Raw genomic sequence first — 22,811 nt, forward strand, 5'->3', positions numbered from 1 at the left:
ACACAGGGCGACAAAAGTAAGGAGGTGGACACCCGCCAGCACAGGGATGAATCTTAAGGGCATGATGCTCAGACCCAGGAGAGCACACAGCATCATGTCGCCCACTCCTGTGAGGGCCTGGGGTCATCAGACTCACAGAGAAAGAGAGTCGGTGGTGGGACCAGGGCTGGGGGGCAGATGATCCATGGGGACAGAGTTTGTTGTGCAAGAATGCAGAGCTCTGGACATGGACAGTGGCAGCGGCTGCACCAGGTACCACGGAACCACCCACGGAATCATGTTGTGTGTATTTCACTGCAGTTCTGTGGGCCATCTGGAGAGCAGCCAGGTTCTTCCTGTGGAACCACCTGCTTGCGGACTTCAACCCCACAGAGGAGACAGGGCAGCCTGGGCACCCGGAACTGGGAGCCAGACAGGAGGGAAGCCAGGCTGCCCTCGATCGGAGTGGGTGGAGGCCACCCCCTGTGTATAGCAGCCCTTTCTCAATTTTTATTATTTTTCCACTTCACAGGCAGGCTGTGCTGTAGAAAAATGAAAACAAACAAGCCAGTATGGGGAGGGGGAGACCCAATGCCACTTTAATAAGACATCATTGCAGGGACACCTGGATGGCTCAGCGGTTGAGCTCAGACTTTGGCTCAGGGCGTGATCCTGGAGTTCAGGGATCCAGTCCCACATCGGGCTCCATGAGGGGAGCCTGCTTCTCTCTCTCCCTTTGCCTATGTCTCTGTGTCTCTCATGAATAAATAAAATCTTGTAATAAAAACATCATTGCAGCAAACCATAAAAAAAGAACCACTGTTCATATTTTAGAGTATTATCTGACGTACTTCTTTTTTAAAACAAAAATGAAATTGTACCATACATTTTCATCCATTAGCGCCTCTCTCAGCATCTGGATGAATTCTCACTGTATTTCCTTACGGCTGGAGATGTCCCATCGTGAATGAGCCCCCTGAACACCCACCTTTGCCCCCTGGCCCAACTATTTCCTTAAATAAATTCCTGCCAGTGAGGCCGAAGGCAAGGGCAAGGGACATTTTTGTGGCTTCTTTTCCCTAGAAATGTTGTGAGCAGGGAAAATGACCTCCTGTAGAAAATTGAGTTGTGAGAGCTGCTCAGGCTGCAGGGCCTCCCAATGCTCCTGGCTCTCTGAGGGTAGGGACATTTGATACCAAGCAATTAGCAAAGATCTTTTTTTAAAAAAATTTATTTATTTATTTATTCATGAGAGACAGTGATAAAGGCAGAGACACAGGCAGAGGGAGAAGCAGGCTCCATGCAAGGAGCCTGACGCGGGACTCAATCCTGGGTCTCCAGGATCACACCCTGGGCCGAAGGAGGCACTAAACCGCTGAGCCACCTGGCTGCCCACAAAGTTCTTTTTTTTTAAACTAAGTTTTTAAATTCAAATTCCAGTTAGTAACCATGCAATGTAATATTAGTATCAGGCGTACGATAGAGTGATTTATCACTTCCATACAACACCCGGTGCTCATCATAACAGGTGCACTATTAATCCTCATCACCTGTTTTCCCCATCCTCTACCCACCTCTCCTCTTGGAACCATCAGTGTGTTCTCTAGAGTGAAGAGTCTGTTTACTGGGGTGCCTGGGTGGCTCAGGCCATCATCTTAGCATCCTGGGATTGAGTCCTGTGTGGGGTTCCCCAATGAGCGAGAGTCTGTTTCTCCTTCTCCCTCTGCCCCTCCCACCACTTGTGTGCTCGCCCTCTGAAATAAATAAGTCTGCTTTTTTGTTTATCTCTTTTTTCTTTCCTTTGCTTCTTAAATTCCACATCCGAGTGAGATCATATGGTATTTGTCTTTCTCTGACTTGTTTCACTTCATATAACACCCTCTAGTTCCATTCATGTCATTGCAAATGGCAAGATCTCACCCTTTTCTATAGTTGGGTAATATTCCAGGGTGTGTGTGTGTGTGTGTGTGTGTGTGTGTGTGTGAACCCGTTTCTGTGTTCTCTATTCTGTTCTTTTGATCTATATGTCTATTTTTTTGTGCCATACCATGCTTTATAATATAACTTGACATCTAGAATTATGATACCTCCAGCTTTGCCTTTCTTTGTCAATATTGCTTTGGCTATTCGGGGTCTTTTGTGATTCCATACAAATCTTACAATTGTTTGTTCTAGCTCTGTGAAAATGATGGTGGTATTTCGATAGGAGTTGAATTACAATGTGTGGACTGCTTTGGGTAGTACGGACATTTTAACAATATTTTTTCTTCCATTTTCTTCCCATTTCTTTGTGTCCTCTTCAATTTTTTTTTTCATGTGTTTTATAGTTTTCAGAGTACAGGTCTTTCATCTATTTGGTTAGGTTTATTCCTAGGTATTTTACTATTTTGGGCACAACTATAAATGGGACTGCTTTCTTCATTTCTCTTTTTGCTGTTTCATTTTTAGTGTATAGAAATGCAACATGTTTCTGTACATCAATTTTGTATTCTGTGACTTTACTGAATTCATGTATCAGTTGTAGTAGTTTTTTGGTGGTCTTTCAGGTTTTCTACATAGAATATCATGTCACCTGCAAATAGTGAAAGCTTTACTTCTTCCTTACAATTTGAATGCCTTTTATTTCTTTTTCTTGTCTGATTGCAGTGGCCAGGACTTCTAGTACCATGTTGAATAAAAGTGGTGAGAGTTGGAATCCTTGTCTTGCTCCTGATCTTAGAGGAAAAGCTCTCAGTTTTTCCCCACTGAGTATGTTAGGGGCGGGGTTTTCATAGATGGCCTTTATTATGTTGCTGTTTTGTTCCCTCTAACCCTACTTTGTTGAGGGTTTTTACCATGAATGGATGTTGTACTTTGTCAGATGTTTTTTCTGCATCTGTTGAGAGGATCATATGGTCCTTATCCTTTCTTTTATTGATGTGATGTATCATGTTGATTAATTTGCAAATATTGAACCACTGTTGCAGCCCAGGAAGAAGTCCTACTTGACCGTGGTGAATGATTCTTTGAATGTATTGCTGGATTTGGTTTGCTATTTTGTTGTAGATTTTTGCATCCATGTTCATCAGGAATATTGGCCTATAGTTCTCTTTTGTGTGAAGTCTTTCTCTGGTTTTGGTATCAGGGTAATGCTGGCCTCATAAAATGAATTTGGCAGTTTTCCTTTCATTTCTATTTTTTGGAACAGTTGGGGAAGAATAGGTATTAACTCTTCTTTAAATGTCTAGTAGAACTCTCCTGGGGAGACATCTGGCCCTGGGCTTCTTATCAGGAGATTTTTGATTACTGATTCAATTTCTTTGCTGGCTATCAGTCTGTTCAAATTTTCTATTTCTTCCTGTTTCAGTTTTGGTAGTTTGTGTGTTTCTTTTTTTAATTTATTATTTATGATAGTCACAGAGAGAGAGAGAGAGAGGCAGAGACACAGGCAGAGGGAGAAGCAGGCTCCATGCACTGGGAGCCCGACATGGGATTCGATCCTGGGTCTCCAGGATCGCGCCCTGGGCCAAAGGCAGGCGCCAAACCGCTGTGCCACCCAGGGATCCCAGTTTGTGTGTTTCTAGGAACTTATTTGTTTCAGGTTGTCCACTTTGTTGGCATGTACTTTCTCTTAACATTCTCTTACAATTGTTCGTATTTGTGCAGTGGGGTTATTTCTCCTCTTATATTTGTGATTTTGAGTTCTCTCTCTCCTCTCTCTCTCTCTCTCTCTCTCTCCCTCTCTTTATGAGTCTGGCTTGAGGTTTATCAATTTTGTTGATGTTTTCAAAGAACAAGCTTCTGGTTTCACTGATCTGTTCTATTACTTTTTTAGTTTCTCTATCATTTATTTCTGCTCTAATCACTTTTTTCCTTTTGTTGGCTTTGGTTTTTTCTTTTTCTAGCTCTCTTAAATATAATGTTAGGTTGTTTATTTGAAATTTTTAGAAAAGTTCTCTATTTAACTTCAAGGATATCTTGGAGGGTTCTGAGGGCACTAGCTGAGTGGCTCCTGTGTGAGCAGATGTGGTGTTTCAGGAAGCACGCAATAGCATTAAAGGGCCTTCAGGTAATTGCTGTCAGCCAATGACAGAAGAGAAAGCAATGAAAATGATTCATTTGCACAAAAATGGCCCATAACCAGTGCACTAGAGCCACTCAGGAGTTCCAGCAGGGGAGATGTGGGGAGAGCCAGCCCTCATCCACCTCACTGAGTACAACACAGGGGTGGGCTCAGCCTTGGCAGGATTCCCCACGGGAGCCCAATTAATGCACCATCTTTGATAGTATTTAGTTTGTAGATACAACTGGATTCATAGCTGCATGAGTGCCCAAAGCACAAGGACTTTATATTTAGTTTTACATTTGTATGTATTTAAGAAAGGTTACAATTAAAATCGTTTAAACATCCTGGGTGGAGGTGGGGGTCTGTGAAGATGATTTTCCATTGGAGAGGGGCCATAGATCACTTTAATTTGAGGACAATGGGTCTGGGGACTTTTGGGGTCTTGGTGGAGGATTTCCTCACAAACCCCCAGGTGCCTGTTTCTCTAGACTGTGTTCTCAAGTGGGTTCCTTCCAATCCTGCAGCCCCTGCTCCCTCTGAGCCTGGCTGCTAAGTTCAGTGAATTGCCAGATGAGTACCTATTCCACCCCCTGAATTCTCCCCAGAGATGATGGTCTTTCAACTTAGACAGAAGTGTAGTGCATCCCCTTCTTGCAGAGACAACCCCCAAGTTCCCACCACTAGACCCAAGCACCTAGAATGGGCTGAAGGGATTGAGGTTTTAGAATGCCTTCCTGGGACAAAGACATATCAGACTTTGCCCCAAAACAAAGCACTATCATATAAAAGAATTGTCCACACGTGTGCTATCACTTAACATAAAAAAATGAAAATAAGTGTTTCTTCAAAACCATGCATTATTTTGTATTATTTACTTTTTCTGTTACATAAATGCTATTATTTAAACAAAACAACCATAGGGCCAGTTAGTGCAATTAGTAGTAATGAATAGAAGAAATCATTTTAAAAATTGTATAGTGTGTCTGTCTTCTAATACAATGTTTTTTTTATGTTAAAAAATCTTTTATTAAATATATACATTTTGGAGACTATGTTATATTCTGAAGACACATAAATGTGAAACTACCTGTTTAACTGAAACTTTTAACTGTAACTATAGACTCACAGTGTAATATCACAACCAGGAGACTGACATGGATACCACCCACCCATCTTATTCAGATCTGCCCAATTTCCCTCCCACTCCTGGGTGTGTGCATGACGCATAGTTCTGTGCATTTTCACAACTGTGAGGTTCTTTGGGTGGCTTTAGCTTCACAGGGGTCTCCTCTGTGGCTCTCCCATAACCATTCAGCCCCTGGTCACATTTCCCCCTTGTCCTTAACCCCTGGAAACCACAAATCTGCCCTGCTTTTCTACAATTTTGTCATCTCAAAAATTTTACATAAATTGGGGCACCTGCCTGGCTCAGTGGGTGGAACGCTCTGACTCTTGGTCTCGAGGTCATGAGTTGTTCAAGCCCCACGCTGGGTGTAATTTACTTAAAAGAAATGTTACATAAATGGAATTGCACAGGACATAAGCTTTTGAGGTTGGCTTTTTAGACTCCTCATATTCCCTGGAGATTCATCCAAGCTGTTGTGTTTATCTGTACCTTGATACGAGAAGACTAATAAAGCAGGTCGTGAACTGCTTCCTTGTGTCTCAGGACACTCTGAGCAGCTTCTTCCACTCTTCCTGTTTCCTTTTCCAGCACCGCTTCTCTGAAATTTAGGACATCCTTCTCTTCACTTATGCAGCGGGAAACGGGATATAGTCAAGTGCACGGCTCACGCTTACTTGCAGCTGTTTCTATCAAGCCACTGAAACTCAGATTCCTGGTGTCAGTCCAATGTGATGACACCCTATGAGCACTTGCGGGAATTTGTTTCCAGCATTCAAAGAACGTCCACCCGCCTGTATGCATAGGCCTGCTTTGGTAGACCAGCCGTTTATCAGTTCCTTTGTGTATGTAAATTTATCATTTTGGTTCCCCATGCCTAAAATGTCCATTTTAAACACTCCAAAGCATATTGGAAGTCACCATATGTTAAATTTCTCTCTCTCAGGTGAATGGTCTTAAAGCACAGAGGTCTTTGAAACTTGAAATCAAAGCTGGATTTCAAACAAGTTATAGTTTTACTAAAGGGATGAGAAAGTCATGTCAAATTTGGTTACCCTTTTCTGGTGACATTTTTGAGTTCTGAAGCAGTCCTGTTGTCATAAAGTGAGTTTGTTTTTTGCTCATGTGAGTTCTCGTCAACAATCCACATAGGGCACCAGACACTCAGGAGGCAGTTTTGGAAAAACAGTATATAAATTTCCATTTTCCTGTAATCCCCTTCTTTGTTCTCATCCTTACGTATTTCCAAATTAGAGAAGGACATTCCTCTTGTCTCATGCTTTGAAAAATAAGATTTTATGGCAGGCAAACATTTTAACATCTTTCCTATGACTGGCAACAATGATAGGTATCTTGTAGGAAGGCTTTCTCCCTCCATTTCTATCAAGCTAAAAATCTTGTTTCCACATATTTTGAGGTAACTAAAGGTGACCCAAACTTTTCTTTCCAGGTAAGCAGACCTCACCTTACCAGCAGTGTTGTATACGAGGTGTGGAGGACACTTAGTAAGTAGGATCTTGTCATTTTCTTTTTTTTTTTTTTAATTTTTATTTATTTATGATAGTCACAGAGAGACAGAGAGAGAGAGGCAGAGACATAGGCAGAGGGAGAAGCAGGCTCCATGCACCGGGAGCCTGATGTGGGATTCGATCCCGGGTCTCCAGGATCGCGCCCTGGGCCAAAGGCAGGCGCCAAACCGCTGCGCCACCCAGGGATCCCAATCTTGTCATTTTCTTTGGTAATAAGATAATCAGGTGAATGGAGTTTGCCAGAATGTACACTTGCACTGTCAGCAAATACACAAATGGATAAGCAGAGTCTAGTTTGTATTTGGACAAGGTATCAACAGTCTTTTGATTCAATGTTTCTGCAATTTAATCAAAATTGTCATTGAAATCAAGAAGACAATTTGAAACTCTTTGTTTCAAATCAAAGTAAGAGCTGGGAAAACACTGTTTTGCTACTGGGCTTGGGTGCATCACTGGACCGGCTGTAAAAAAACATCCCGGTTCGTCAGATGTGACAGAGCCTGTTCTATGTTGTTGGGTAGTAAACATATCTCATCATGATTTCTTCCTTTTACACACATCCCTCCTCAAAATTTTAATTCCATTCTATGAGTGAGTAAGTGTCACTTCACTTTGCTGTGTAGAGCAATGAGCAGACGACGTGTGTTCAGTGAAGTGGAGTGCCTGAACTTATTCCGTGGCCAGTACTGGGGACTGGGTAATGGTGGCTTTTAGGGAGAAAAAAGTTGTCACTTGTTTTGAAGAACTTCCTATCCTGCCGGGGACCTGAGTTCACTCTGCAGTATGTGCCTCATCCCTCCTCCATCATCTGTGTCCCCAAGTCTCTTCTGCATATTGTGCATGACACTCTGTTTTGCTTGTAGCCTCCTAATCCAGTTGTATGTGTACTTCACGTGTCATTAAAGTGACAGCCTGTAAGCCTCCCTTGTCAGCAGTGTCTGGGTCACACCCGTATTCATCTTGTCCTTGTTCGTATCTTCATGATCAGAACCCTTAGACAGCAACAACATTCAGCTCGTGAAAAATTAACTCAATACAAACACGACAGTGAATCCACAGCCAGAGTTACAAGCAGGCTGCTGATGTTCACACTCCCTATGTGTTCACTGCATTCATAATTCGGATCTCTCAGAGCAACCCAACTCAGGTGGTCATTATGCAAACCACAAATTTGCCAACACCAACAGTTGGGGAAAAGCAGTGGCAGTAACTATGGAGGGCATTTATGCTGCACTCATGGGGCACTAAATACTGTGTATGTTAGCTTCTATATGGGAGGCTGCCTCAGGAGTTTTGTACTTTCTCCCCAAACTTCCACACTCTTTTAAGGAAAAACAGCACTTTTTGCATCCTCTAGATGTCTTTCTTGGGATGTACAACTTTCAGAGCCAGAACTCAGGTGGTCCTGAGTAAAGCAGGATGGTTGAAAGTCCTAGTGGTCATCATAGAGACGAGCTATGTATGTAAACATATCAGATTTGGAAGACTCAGTAATGTAAAATATCTCATTCTGTTTGATGTTTATTAGTGAATATATATATATATATATACACACATACATACACATACACTGAGTCTGGGTGCAGTACGTATATTATCCAAATGAATTTCACTCATGTCTTTTTTTTTTCCCCCTATTGCAGCCATTAGAAAAATTTCGATGCCATACATGTTGCATTATACTTCTGCTGGGCACGGTGTACCTGACTCTGGGTTCTAGGAGGCAGAGGTGGGTCTGTCCTGCCATCCCTGGCTCCCTGTTGCCTAGCACAGTGCTTAACCCATATCAGGTGGATGGATTCTGCACAACAAATGGACTCTGGATCTATTAGATTCATTGACATCCAACCCTTTGAAAAAATATGCCAGAAAAAGACATTTTTTAAAAACCTAAGAAAATGTTCTCGGTCAGCTTTGCCCCAATAAGAGCCAGGCCTGTTTCTCAGTCTAGTCCTGATGGTGCTGAGGGGGTCCTACCACAGCTGCTCTCTCCTTGCAGGGAAACCTGCCAAGACAGTTTATGTCAGCATTCAGTAGCTCACTGGCCTTTCATGGCACACACAGACAAGCAGTGTGATATACAGAGAAAACCTGCATTTCATCAAAGTCTGCAGGACTTGGGGCTGGTGAGACAGGCCGCTGAGTGTCTGGCTGTTAACACAAGTGTTACATTCTTACTCCTGAGCATCTACAACCTTGGTGATCATATGAGCTGCCTTAGGGAAAGCCTTGAGTATCCCAGCATGGAGAGTTGATGGGTCATTCCGGAATGGTCACAATAAACAGCTGGCTCAGGAAGTCAAGTGATGTCATAGTAAAATGTCCAATGCCAACTCTTCCCAAACCAAAATTATTATCTTACTTTTAGCAGATATTTTCCAGAATCCAAGTGATGCCTACAATTAACTGCTTTAAAAAAAAAAGATTTGTTTATTTGGAGAGAGAAAGAGTACAGACATGTGGGAGAGTGAGGAGGGGCAGAGGGAGAGGGAGAGAGAAAATCCAAAGCAGACTCCATGCTGAGGGCAGAGCCTGACACGGGGCTCAATCCCATGACCCTGCGATCACAACCTGAGCCAAAACCGAGAGTTGGATGCTGAACCGACTGAGCCACCCAGGCACCCCTACAATCAACTGCTTTATCCACAGAAGCTAGTTGGATATCTGGCAGCACCTTTGCAGTTAACTCATGCTGGGAAAGTGCCCAGGAAAACTATTAGCTTAGAGCTAGATGATGTAAATTGTTTACTCTTTTTTATCTTAAAACTAATAATAGTATGTTAATAGCCAACACTGATGGAGGCTGCCTGTTGTGGGCCTGGCACTCTGTGGGGCTCTGTACACACGACCTCACTGAACATTCGGAACAACCCAATGGCAAATGAGAGCACTGATGTGGACACTGAGGGCTCACCGCTAGTAAGTGGCAGGTCTAACACTTGAAAATCCAGATCCAGGTGACCCCACAGCCTGTGGCTTCAGCCAGTGTGCAAACTGTCCACATAACTAAAGGTTTTAGAAAGCATGTGACAGTTTTTTAAAAGTTAAAGAAAGGTACAGACTACTTTAATACCATCACCTAAGAGGTAACTTTTGTAAACATTTAAAGGTCTATTCTGTTACCTTTCTATGTACAGGTTATATATTTTTATCAAAGTGGATGCTATACATGGTGTTTCATGACTGGCCTTCTCTACTGAGCCTCACCTGTGGATTCCTGCCAGGCTACAGACGGAAACCAGACCTCAGTGCAAGAGGAAGACGAAGCACAGGCAATTTCCTTCCCTCTCTCCTGCACCTCATTGAGATGACTGGCAGGGACTAGCGGAGACTCTGACATTTTGGAGAAGGGGGCAAGCAGGTGGAGATGTTGGTGAAGGAAGCTGCATCCCAGAAGAGGTGCTGGGGGCTGGGGCTGGGGCTGGGGCTGGGCAGAGGTGGGGCTTGCGTCTCCTGTGGTTTCAGAGTTTCAGACCAGGTCTGGAGGTGGGGCTGAGACCAAGGGTACTGCCTGAAGTTCCGGGCCAGAATGACTGCTCCTTCTATATGCCTGCCACAGAGCAACTGCTCGAAAAAGCCATGAATCTCTTCTCCCAAAGTGCTTGGGAAGTTTTTTGAATGGCTCTGGTCTTTCCAAGTAATTCCTTCCTCATCTGGCATCTGGTAAGGAGTCTAATGGCTTCTCCCTTCCTGTACCTCATACAAAAAAGCCCAGAATCTGATGAACCCTTGGATATGAAGCTCCTGTCAATTTTTATATTTAGGAGGGAGATCTCTCAAGGAAACTGAGCAACCTGGAATAAGCAGGAACATTCTGACAACACCAAGAGATAGTAAAAATTCAGAGCAAATGGAACTCATGCATTTCTCATGGGAATGTCAGGGGCCACAACTACTTTGGAAAACACACCAGCAGTTTAGTATAAAGTTAAATGTATACTTCCCATGCAGTCTAGCTACTCCACTCTAAGGTATTTGCCCAAGCAACAGGAAAACATGCCCACACAAAGACTTGTATTGTACACTTGCATGTTTTTAGAATCATCATCCAAAACTGAACCAGAAAAATGCAAACATCACTCAACTGATGAACAGTTTAATTATTGGATTATATGCACACAATGCAATGCTACTTGGGAGTAAGATAATCAATGAAGTGCTGCTAGATGCAAGAACGTGGATCTCAAAAACATGCTGACCATGAAGGTCTAGAAAACACAACTCCAACCTGCAAATCAGATCAGTGGTTGCCCAAAGCCTGGCTGTGGGTTGGGGTGTGACTCGGAAGGGGCCCAAGACAACTATATTTTGAATGCGGTGATTAATTACAAAACTGCACAAAAATTCATCAAAATACATGCTTAAAATGGGACCATTTCATTTTATGTAAATCAAATATCAATAAAGTTTACTTAAAGGAAAAGAGACTTCTAAAAATAGAAGAGATAAAAAGGTCGATAGAAAGCTTAGAAAATAAAGCCAAATATCTAGCTCAGGACATAGAAAAAATGACCCAAAAAGAAAAGGAGGAAGAATATAATAAATGAGAAATGATGGTAGTGGGGATCAATTCAACATCAAGCACAGAAGTTCTAGGACCAGAGAACAGAGGAAATTAAGAGAATGGACCCCTCTTGCACTGAGTAGAGTGAATGAAGGAAAGATCCCATCTACACTTGTTCTTGTGAAATTTCAGAATATTAGGGAAAAGAAGGAAGCATCCAGAAGTAAAACTCATGACTCCTACAAAGGATTATCAAACTGTAACAGCAAGACACTGACATCACAATTCTGGGGGCAAATTCTAGAAGTCTACATCTGGCTGTGAGGGCAAATCAAAGGCGTTTTTGGTAATGCAAAGACATTACCTTTCTGAGGTCATGATTGTAACACTTCAGAGAACAAAGAACACCAAGAACGGGGAAAGCATGGGACCAGGTGAGTACAGGGCCAGTCTGGAGGCCTGTGGGGTGATGTCCACAGTGACAGCTGGGCAGCAGGCCTGAACAACAAAGAGGCTGGAGGGCTCTGGAACATACAGCTCCAGGGGAAGAGGTGGGCATCTGGGGCAAGATTTAGAATGAGAGGCTGTGTCAATGTGAGGATCTGGTGAAGGTACACAGTCTTTGATCAATGGGGAAAAATAAAGGCACTTAGAAACTCAATAAACAAAATGAAAAACTGTAAACACAAGTTGTGGTCCAAATACGAAGCAAACCAAACTGTGGCATTATCTTGGGCAATTCATGTAGTATCATCATTTTAAGGCCACTGAGCATAGCGAGAAGGAAATGCCAGATAAAATGCATCCAGCCATAAAAACTGCTGATGGATTTCTAGCTTTGGGACTCAATATAGGAATGAAGCATGAAAAAAGTATTTTCAATCTGTTGTCAAGCAACTTTGATCATGTACAAGTAAAGTCTACGTGATCTGACTTGGGTAGTAGGTGGAAGCAGGGGAGGTAGAGGAAAGATAGGATCCCTATCTTCTGTGTCAGGACAGATGCTGTCCCACGCCGCTGGACAATCTACAAAGGTTTAAGGGCAAAACACTATATAACACTATACAGGTAACTGAGAAAAACCCAGTAAGATAATAAAATTGTACTAAATGGAGATGGAAGGAGATGTGAACGAGTGAAAATATCTTCTCTAACCTCACCCGTTGTGGCCCCAACATCTGATGCTTGCTATCTATGCAGGCTTATACCTCCTGTCCGTCTGGCCTCCTTGCCATTCCCCAATTTGCCAAGTTTGTTCCTACTTGGGACATCTGTACCTGCCAAGCCAGTAGAGACACACTGGGCAGCGGTGTGCTCATAAAAGCACATCTGCCTGTGTTTCTCATCAGTTTGTCCCTTTCTGGAACACAAGGGCAGCCCAATGTTGAATATCCTTTGCTCACTTGGTCCAGAAGAGGGATGAATTTACCCTAGTCCACCTGTATTTCACTGCCCCTCCGCCCAAAAGCACAGAGTTCCCAAATGTTCTTTGCCCAGTTTCTCCTAAGGTTAATGTCTTATATATCTATGGTACCAATATCCAGGTAATTCATTCTGGTACAGGGCTGACTTAGTCTGCTCAGGCTGCTACAACAAAACAACACAGGCTGGGTGCTTAAAAAACAATTTATGTTTCACAGTTCTGGAGGCTGAAGTCCAAAACCAAGGCATTCGCAGGTCTGGTGCCTGGCAAAAGCCCCTTGTTGGTTCATAGACAGCTGTCTTCTCTCAGCTCTTTTACAAGGGGACTGAGCCCATTCATGAGGGCTCCATTTTCATGACCTAAGCACTTCCTGAAGGTCTCATCTCCAAATACCATCTCACTGGGGATTAGAAGTTTTGGGAAAACACAAATATTGTTAACTAAACTACAGACTTTATTCAGATTACTTGTTTTTCCACTACCGCACTTTTCCTAGTCCAAGCCAATCTGGAACCCCACGTTGCATTTAGTTGTCATTCTTATCGACACCTCCGATCTGGGACAGCTCCTCAGGATTCATCTTTCAGGAGCTTGGCCCTCTTGAAGAGTACTCAGGTACGTTGCACCATGTCCTCACTGGGATTTCTCTGAAGTTTTTACATTATTTGATTGAGGTTATGCATTTTTGGCAAGAAAACCACAGGAGTGCTGTTGTCTTTCTCGATGCATTATCACATCAGGGATATACACTGTCGTTTTGTCTTATACTTTGATTCCCTGGTTGAAGTGTGTTGGTCAAGTTTCTCTACTACGAAGTTACTATTTGTCCCTGTTAATAAATATCTTGGGGGAGAGATTTGAAGCAATACAATAATCTGTCTCAAAACTTTTGCCCTCTAATCTCTGCATCAAATAGATCTTGCTCCCAACAATTATGCTGGTGTTTGCCTAAGGTGGTTTTTACATTTCTCTCATTCCTACTACAGTTATTAACTGTGGTATTTCTGTAGGAGGGAGCTGTCTTCTGCCTCTCACTTGTTTACTCTTTATCACTATGGACTCTTGGGTATTTATGTTACTCTCTGAGTTACAATTCCATATTATTTACTTCGCTGCTCATATTCTTCCAGCTTTAGTCCCTAGGAGCTCCTTCAGGTTGGCGGAGTCCCTGTACAACCCAACTTCATTTTGTGAGCACCTCCTTCCTTTCTAGCGACACAGGAGGAGCCAAGCTCATTGCGTTTTCCCTTGTCCTGGCCCTGGAATCGGCCACTTGTTTAAGAGGCCCATTTAGTAAGTGCTGGTTGATTTGGAGCAGCAGGAGGGTGTGGTGAAAGAGGAAGGAAGGGCACTCCCAACCTCCTCCTCCCACCCCTAGTCCCAGAGAAGTGTGCTTCCCACTCGGAAGGATGTGGCTAACAGGTGGGTGGCTCTTTGTGGACCATACCCCTCAGGTCTGCAGGGAACCTGGGTGCTCCCCAGGGATAGCATCTGGAGCTCGTGGCTGCAAACAGAGGTGCAGGGCGGGGCCTAAGAGCACGCCCCCCCCCGCCCCGCCCAGGAGCAGGGTGAGGCCTAGGAGCACCCCACCCCCCGCCGGGGCAGGGCAGGGCTTGGGAGCATCCCCGGGAGAAGCAGGGTGGGACCTAGGAGCCCCGCCCCGCGCTGGAGCAGGGGGAGGCCTAGGAGCCCCGCCCCCCTCCGGAGCAGGGCGGGGCTTCGGAGCATCCTCGGGGAAGCAGGGCGGGGACTCAGAGCATCCCCGAGAGGTGAAGGGCGGGACCTAGGAGCCCCTCCCCGTCCCCGGAGAGGCAGGGCGGGGCTTCGGAGCATCCCCCGGAGGGGCAGGGCGGGGCTTCGGAGCATCCCCCGGAGGGGCAGGGCGGGGCTTCGGAGCATCCCCGGGAGGGGCAGGGCGGGGACTCGGAGCATCCCCGGGAGGAGCAGGGCGCGGCCTAGGAGCGCCCCCTCGCCCCCAGAGGGGCAGGGCGGGGCTTCGGAGCATCCCCGGAGGGGCAGGGCGGGGACTCGGAGCATCCCCGGGAGGAGCAGGGCGCGGCCTAGGAGCACCCCCCTCGCCCCCAGAGGGGCGGGGCGGGGCTTCGGAGCATCCCCGGAGGGGCAGGGCAGGGCTTCGGAGCATCCCCGGAGGGGCAGGGCGGGGCTTCGGAGCATCCCCGGGAGGGGCAGGGCGGGGCTTCGGAGCATCCCCGGAGGGGCAGGGCGGGGCTTCGGAGCATCCCCGGAGGGGCAGGGCGGGGCTTCGGAGCATCCCCGGGAGGGGCAGGGCGGGGACTCGGAGCACCCCCGGGAGGAGCAGGGCGCGGCCTAGGAGCGCCCCCTCGCCCCCAGAGGGGCAGGGCGGGGCTTCGGAGCATCCCCGGAGGGGCAGGGCGGGGACTCGGAGCATCCCCGGGAGGAGCAGGGCGCGGCCTAGGAGCACCCCCCTCGCCCCCAGAGGGGCGGGGCGGGGCTTCGGAGCATCCCCGGAGGGGCAGGGCGGGGCTTCGGAGCATCCCCGGGAGGGGCAGGGCGGGGCTTCGGAGCATCCCCGGAGGGGCAGGGCGGGGCTTCGGAGCATCCCCGGAGGGTCAGGGCGGGGCTTCGGAGCATCCCCGGGAGGGGCAGGGCGGGGACTCGGAGCACCCCCGCTCCCCAGGGCGGCGCAGGCTCACCGCCCGCTGCAGGGGCTGCAGTCCGTCGGCCGAGGCCCCTCTCCGTCCCGGGGCTCCTCCTGGGGCGGGAGGGCAGGGGAGTGAGTGCGGGGAGGAGGGCTCGGACCCTGGTGGCCCCGGCTCTTGCTCTCAGTGAGGCCGACGCTCGGGCCACGGACGCGCTGACCTCGCCCCGGTCGTTCCGTCCGCGAGGAGGACGGCGGGGCAGGAGGCGGCGGCAGCAGCGCAGGCTGCACCTCTGGAGGGAGAGGGCCCGCTGACTGCCCTCCCGCGCTGCCCTCCACGCCCCGCCCCCGCCGCGCGGCGACAGCGAGACCACCAAGGCGGGGCGCCGCCAGCCGGACGGGGCGGCGGGGCGGGGGCGCGGCCGCGGCGTGGCCACGTGACCCGGACGCGGCCAATCCGAGGCGCCGGCGCGGCCAAGGGCCAGGCACGCGCGGAAGCGCCGGCGCCTTTGCCTTCCGCGGGCAGCAGCGTCCGCCGTTGGCTGCGTCCGGGTCACGTGTCCACGCGCTCGCCGCGAGGGCGCCTGGGAGGCGGCTGGCGGGGGCCTCGGACGCCGCGGGTCGGCCTGGGCGGGAGCTGGGGTGCTCAGTGGAGGCTGTGGGCGGCGTCGGGCGGCGACGGGTGCAGGCGGGGGCTCCCCGGGACGGCCGGCTTGGGTCACGTGTTTTCCGCCACAGCAGGGGCACCTGTCGCGCGGTTAGGAGGCTGCTGGGCGCTGAGGGCGCGGGTGCTGGGTGCTGGGGGCGCGGGTGCTGGGGCGTTGGGGGGTGGGTGCTGGGGGCGCGGGTGCTGGGGGCGCGGCCGGGCGTGCTGGGGCACTTGGGGGTGCAGGCGCCGCGGGTCCGGCGCGGTGGGTGCTCAGGACTGGGGTGGGCCGTGGGGGTGCACGCGGTGCCCCCGGCCGCCCACAGCCCCAGGTGTTTGGGCGTGGCCTGGCTGCTGGGGGCCGGCTGGGGCACGGGCGCCTGGGCTCTGAACTGAGGCATCCCGCGCTGCATGTTTGCGGGAAGAGAGGTTTTATCCTAGAGGCGGCGTGTACTCCCAAGTTAGCAATGCCTCCTCGTGTTTTTGCCACTAAATGTCATTAAGGGTCTCAAGTTGTACATGAAATGTTCATGGTAGTTTCTGAAACGTTGATTTTACTTCATGAGTGAGGGGAAGAAGTACAGGCTCAAGCACTTTGATGGGAGGGAGGAGTTGCTAAAGCGGTCATCTCACAGGGCCCCTTCCCAGGGATAAAGTTCTTCCGGGGAGGATCATGTGTAGCAGGTGGTTCCCCTGTGAGTAGGATGGATGTGTGTGCTTACATTGAAACCAGAATACCTCCTGCAGGGTCGTAGACCTCAAAACAACTGATCACGAGGATTAAAATCTTAATTGAAATGCCTGTGGTTAGGAGACTGACAAAGACCCAGTGTCCCCCAGAGAAATGTAAAGAAACTCCGAGTCCTGGAGGATAAAAGTGCAGCAGTCAGGCCAGGAGCAGAGCACCTGGTACTTCTACAAGGAGCCTTCTGTCCACGGTCAGATTTGTGCACCAACAATGGCATTGCCACGTCTCTTCAAATTTCACTTTCCAAGAGCAGAAAACCCTGCACAGATGCCCAAGGGCAGAGTAGCGTGTGCCGTTGTCCTTGGCACAGTGCCCAGGCCTCAGTGTCCCAGCCAGCTCCTGAAACCATCATCTGTTCATAGGAAGAGTCATGGGAGAGAGGCTCAGGCCCCTGGGGACAAGGCCAAGGACATGGCCTGAGTCATGTAGGGGCTTAGTGGAGGCCTGTGCAACAGCATCGCCTATGGCCTCTGAAAATGATTTAAAATCCTCAATGATTCAAAGTGGGGAAAACAAGCTATCCATACTGTCCCAGGTAACATACAGTGATTCTTTCATGTCTTAACATCACATGAGCACTGATGGGACATCTGGATGACACTGGCTATTTAGAAAGTCCTGGAAAATGGGGAAAAGTCAGGAAGAATGATTTATCTTTAGAGAAAACTTAATTTTCCCAGTTGGTTGTAAAGCAACTGGCAGGGGGAAGGTGAGTCTGAGGAGATACCCTGCCTCCCGCTCTGGCTTGGAAGAGAGGCAGCGCCTGAGAGCCTCTGCCTTCCAAGCTCATCCTATGATTGTTAAAGTTTCAACACTTTCAGTCACAAAAAAGTTCACATAAAATTCACAAGTAGAGGGGGGTAGAACAGCCCTGGAAATACCCATGGTTGATTCAGTGATTGGGAAACTACTGTGGCGCTGCTTTGCTTGTTCTGGCACCAAGAAATCCTGTGCTGTGCACTTTCACTGAACACTTGGCTTCCTTAACGCAGCCGACGGCTGCAAGAGCCACCCCGTGGCAGTGCCCGTTGGGGTCTGCTCCTCTCTCCACAGCGCGGTGTTCTCTATTCATAGTTGTTGATGGACATTTGGGTTATTTCAGTTTGGGGCTGGAATGCAGCTGCTATGAACACTTGCATAGAAGTATCCACATTCTCCTTTCTCAACTAAACAACTTAATAAACATCCTGAATATCCTTTCGTGGAATTGGGTCCTGTGCTCTATAGAGCAAACAGGTGTGCTGAGCTAGGAGCTAGTAACATCACCAGTGTCCATGGGTTTGCAATTAGGAGTCTCAGCTGAGCCGTGTTCTTAACTAGGTACCAGACGGTGAAGACTGAACTCCTACTCCATTCCCTGTCATGCAGGTCCCCTCCCCAGAGGCCACCAGCTTGCAGTTTATTCTGCACCCTTCCAGAAATAGTTTATACGCATGAGAGCAAATTAGCAGCTCCTACCTCCTTTTATGTGTGGTTCGTTCTATACCTTGTGCTCCTTGTTTACAATGACTGATGTATTTTAAAGACCATCACATACTGGCACCTATGGAGCTGTCCCTGGTTGTTAAAAGGTACCTACATGTTTTATTTTCAACCAACTCACCATAGAGAGAGTTCATGTTTTCATTTAGATCACAGAAAGATTTTCAAAGGCAGTAAAGCTTGCTTTTGAACTATGGCATCAGTAGCATGGGGTGCATGAGTGGCTCAGCCAGTTGAGCATCTGACTCTTGATTTCAGCTCAAGTCATGATCTCAGGGTCATGAGATTGAGCCCTGCGTCCAGCTCTGCTCAACAAGGAGTCTGCTTGAGATTCTCTTCTGCCTCTGCCTCTACCCCTTTCCCTGCTTGTGTGTGTGAATGTGGGCTCTGTCTCTCAAAATCTTTTAGAAAATGGGCAAGAGATTTTAAGATATTTCACCAGTGAAGATATACAGATGGCAAATATGCATATGAAAAAATACTCAACATCACTGGACATTAAGGAAATGGAAACTAAAATCATATTAAGATACCACCACATGTGTGTTAGGATAGCTACAATTAAAAAGGCTGATGTGTCAAATGTTGGCAAAAATGAGAGAAACCAGGATTGTCATATGGTCCTGGCAGGAGTATAAAATGGTACCACCCCTTTGCAAATAGTTTGACGGTTTCTTAGAAATTTAAGTACAATCCACTGTGATTGCATTGCACTCCAAATGTTCCCCCAAGAGAAATGAAAGCATGTGCCCATGCAGACTGATACACCAGTATTATAAGAAGCTCTCTGATAGCCAGGAGCTAGGAGCACACAGGCATCAAAGTTGTGATCGGCCATGGAGTGGAATACCACCCAGCAACAAAATGGAATGTGCTGCCATCCGTGGGTGCCATGGCGTGGATACAGCTGAAAATAATGATGCTGTACAAAAGAAGGAAGATGGGATCCCTGGGTGGCTCAGCGGTTTGGCACCTGCTTTCGGCCTGGGGTGTGATCCTGGAGTCCCAGGATTGAGTCCCACATCGGGCTCCTTGCATGGAGCCTGCTTCTCCCTCTGCTTGTGTCTCTGCCTCTCTCTCTGATGAATATATTTTAAAAATCTTAAAAAAAAAAAAAAAGAAACCAAAAACACGTGCTGTAGAAGTACAAAATGTGCAGGGTATACCGTATGTTGATTCTAAGCAGATCCAAGTTGCCTGGAGGGGGGTGGGGGTGGGTTGGGGGATTGTAGGAGAGAACCTTTGGGGTTCTAGAGAGGGTGGTAGGGAGGTTCATGGTCTTGCCTGGTGGTTTCATGGGGGCACGTGTGTGTCAGAACTGGTCAAATTGCCCACTTTATTTTTAAGATTTTATGTATTCATGAGACACACAGGCAGAGACACGGCAGAGGGAGAAGCAGGCTCCTTGCAGGGAGCTCGGATGCAGGACTTGATCCCAGGACCCCGGGGTCACGCCCTGAGCCGAAGGCAGATGCTCAACCACTGGACTATCCAGGTGTCCCTGCCCACTTTAAATATGTGCAGTAAATTCTAGGGTGAGCATCCTTCAATAAAGCAGTTAACAGCAATCAATCCATCAACCAGGACTACAAACTTATCAAATATGCCCCAGTAATTCCACTCTGGGGTACCTACCTAAGCACAGTAGAAACATGCCCACACATGTCACAGAACCCAGAGCCATCTTCAACCTAAATGCCATCAACAGGTGAACAGAAAAAGAGTTTGGACCTCAAAGCCTAAAATATTTATTACCTGGCCCTTTACAGAGATTGCTGACCCTTGAAATAGTGCATGAATGAATAACCTCAAAAACTGTCCTAAGAGAAAAAAGCCAGACACCTAAGATGATTCCACATGATTCCATATGTGAACAGGCTGGAGACAGAAGCGGCTCAGTTGTTGCTGGTAGTGGGAAGGTGGGCAGCGGTGGGCTACAAGCGTGGGCAGGGGAATGGGGGTGGGGGTGAGCCATCTGGGTGGCACAAGTGTTCTAAAATAGTTGTGATGGGTGCAGAGCTCAAAAATGGGCTAAAACTCATCTAACTGGGCACTTAGCATGGGTGGACTGTCAGTATGTAAATTACATTTCAGGAATGCTGTAAACTTTCAGGGACTGTTTTACATGTTCCTGTTCACCACGTGTATATGAAGGTTAGGGTTCTGTAAATAATTGCTGATTTGAGTAAAGAGTACAAGAATTTAAAAAAAATTTTTTTTAAAGATTTTATTTGAGATAGAGAGCATGGGTGGGTGGGCAGAGGAAGAGGGAGAAGCAGGCTCTCCACTGAGCAGGGAGCCCATTCTGGGACTTGATCCCAGGACACTGAGATCATGACCTGAGCCTCCCAGATACCCCAAGAATGTCAAAAAATTAAGTGAGGAGGGGCCTGTTGGTTGTCAGGTGTTCAGAGGACTAACCTTTGTCAGCTGAGTTTCTGTGTCTTTCCTGAACACACCTACCTGCTGAGACCATGCCAGGTGGCACCAATTCACAGTAGTGCTGCCGCTCAGTATGTCCCCTCCCCCAAAGATGTCCAGAAACTGGAATCCTGTGCTTATCTTTCTTTGGTAGCCAGTGTGGCAGCTGGCATGGACACCCACCGATGCCAGCATCCAACCATGCCTGCTTGGTGTGTATGACCTTCCGCCAAGGACTCTGCACTTCTGTTTGGTTCCTGTGACCCTTTTGGCTGATCAAAGATGGAAGATGGAGCTCCTGCTGGACATGAAAATGTATGGTGCTCAGGGCAGGGTCCCCACATTTAAGGGGATCAGTGCCCTGGAGGGCTGACCACTGGGCCCCTGCCATGGGCTCTGACTTGGCAGATCTGGGCTGAGGGCCGGTAATTTGCATTTCTAGAAGTTTCTAGGTGATGCTGAGGAAGGGAAGAGCACAGCGTAGAACAGGCAATCAGGGAACTGTTAGATGACATCCCTGAGGGCATCCTAAATCCTGGTCACTGTAGTCTAGGGAGCAAATTCAGATCCCGCCTCTCATCCAGGCCTGCCGTCCCCCCCGCCCGGACTGAACAGCCAGGCTCTCCCTCCAAAGCCCTCCTGATGGGGTTTGGAGCGCCTGCCACCTGGCGTCCAGAAAGTACACTACAAGTGGTGCAGGAGCCCAGAATTCTTGAGGCTGGAGTCACCGTGAGATTAAGGAAAAAATGAGCAATTTCTAAAAATGTCAATTAACTACCAAAACACATTAAGACAGGCGTACAAAATAATTATAATAAATATTTTTAATTAAATTTTCAAACACTTTAGCATAAATGCTAATATTTGATTGTTAGAAAACACACAGTATTTTCCCCCTTGTGTTAATATAAATATTTGGCTTATGGAAATAATACCCATTTAAAAATTTTTTTTAGGCACTTGGGTGTAGAAAGTGCTAGAGAATAAAAACCAATTTTACTTTACTTCTACTTACGAGAGCAACCAAAACTGTATTTGATTAAATATTCTTTCAACATTGCATCACTGAGCTAAGAAAAAAATATTGTGACTATCCATGTAACATTTTGAGTTCCAGAATATTTTAAACAGGAAAAAATTTAACTGATAAAGACTTCAAGTTCCTTTTAGTCTGTTCACTGTGATACTGTTTCAGTAGACACAACTTAAGGAATGAATGAATTTCTTTTTAATAACTTGCTTAAAAAATCATCTTGGTGGGGTGGGCATTTGCTCAAACAGAAATACTAACTCTGGAACACAGCAGGTGCACAAAGCTTTAAAACAAAAGGGCTGATTTGGCTGCCAGTGTGAGCAGGTGCCATTTAGTTTTAATTTCAAATAACCTATAGATTTTTGGGAGATCTGTCAATGAACTATATAAATAAGACAAAAGTACAGAAGCCACTCAGTGAACATTATTTCAGAAACTGCTGGGCTTGAGATCTGTCTTAGGAGAATCCTAGCATATTTCTTACAGAGTACATTCTTGCTTGTGAATGTCTCCAGCTGTCAACAGAGAGGTGCCAGAGCTGTGAGGTGCGTGAGGATGGGTACTGGGTGCCTGCTCCATGCTCTTATTGGGCGAGTGGCAGGGCCTGCAGGTGCTGCAGAAGCTGTTGGCAGTGGGCAGGAGAGCGGTGCTTGTGGACGACAGCCTCTGTCTCTCTCACCAGGAGCTCAGGGAACAGAACGCTTCCTGCTTTGAGGACCTCTGTAAAACAGCAACACACCCTTAAAATGCCAGAAATAGATATTAAACCAACTACTGCTTATGTGAATAAGCTTCATGTTCAAGTTAAAACAGCTACGAACAGAACAGATTGCAAAGCAAGTGATCCAGGAATGAGAGGCCACGTGTGACCTAATGAGAAAGGGTCGGTTCTCCAGGAAGACAGAAAGATCCTTAATATGCATAACAGAGCGCCAAACAATGCACAGCAAACCTGATGGGGTGACAAGGAGAAGCAGGGAATCCACCCTGTAGCTGAGACTTCCACATGTGCTCTCGGAATGGAAAGACCTGCAGGCAGGTCAGCAAGGACGTGGCTGACCTCTGCAGCAGATCTAGGCGCCTCCGTCTAACAGCAAGCAGGGAGTATGCACCTTTCAAGCTTCCCTGGTGCACTCACCAGATGGGCTATGTTCTGGGCCATGAAAAACACCATAAGAAATTTAAAAACCAGAAGTCCTGTGATGTCTGCTCTCAGACAACAATGGAGTTAAACCAGAAATCAACAAGAGATAAACTG

The 22,811-nt window shown here is 47.3% G+C and overlaps 1 protein-coding gene and 2 long non-coding RNA genes across 16 annotated transcripts in view; 1 reads left to right on the forward strand and 2 right to left on the reverse strand.

Annotated features, from left to right (window-relative positions):
• The window catches only part of LOC111096243, a 47,478-nt gene that overhangs the window by 5,819 nt on the left and 18,848 nt on the right, over nucleotides 1–22,811 (forward strand). For 7 of the 14 annotated variants that reach the window (XR_005360687.1, XR_005360691.1, XR_005360689.1 and 4 more), the window contains 5 exons: nucleotides 6,598–6,652; nucleotides 8,320–8,405; nucleotides 9,814–10,075; nucleotides 19,869–20,018; nucleotides 20,675–20,835. This is a non-coding gene — a long non-coding RNA (uncharacterized LOC111096243). Of the gene's footprint in view, nucleotides 1–5,738; nucleotides 5,993–6,597; nucleotides 6,653–8,319; nucleotides 8,406–9,813; nucleotides 10,076–19,868; nucleotides 20,019–20,674; nucleotides 20,836–22,811 lie in introns of all 14 variants that reach the window. The other 7 variants (XR_005360688.1, XR_005360685.1, XR_005360690.1 and 4 more) reach the window with 4 other exon arrangements.
• On the reverse strand, nucleotides 13,035–15,543 carry LOC102154998. The gene is made up of 2 exons (XR_005360704.1): nucleotides 15,279–15,543; nucleotides 13,035–14,107 (listed from the first exon to the last, which is right to left on the reverse strand). It is a non-coding gene; the product is annotated as an uncharacterized LOC102154998 (long non-coding RNA).
• DNAAF5 (dynein axonemal assembly factor 5) overlaps nucleotides 21,326–22,811 on the reverse strand; it is a 46,831-nt gene continuing 45,345 nt past the window's right edge. The window contains exon 13 of the mRNA XM_038539714.1: nucleotides 21,326–22,273. Within this exon, the coding sequence (XP_038395642.1) occupies nucleotides 22,137–22,273 (137 nt within the window). The 3' untranslated portion in view covers nucleotides 21,326–22,136. The remainder of the gene's footprint in view (nucleotides 22,274–22,811) is intronic.

This window comes from Canis lupus, chromosome 6 (genome assembly GCF_011100685.1).
Source record: "Canis lupus familiaris isolate Mischka breed German Shepherd chromosome 6, alternate assembly UU_Cfam_GSD_1.0, whole genome shotgun sequence".
Taxonomy (NCBI): Eukaryota; Metazoa; Chordata; class Mammalia; order Carnivora; family Canidae; genus Canis; species Canis lupus.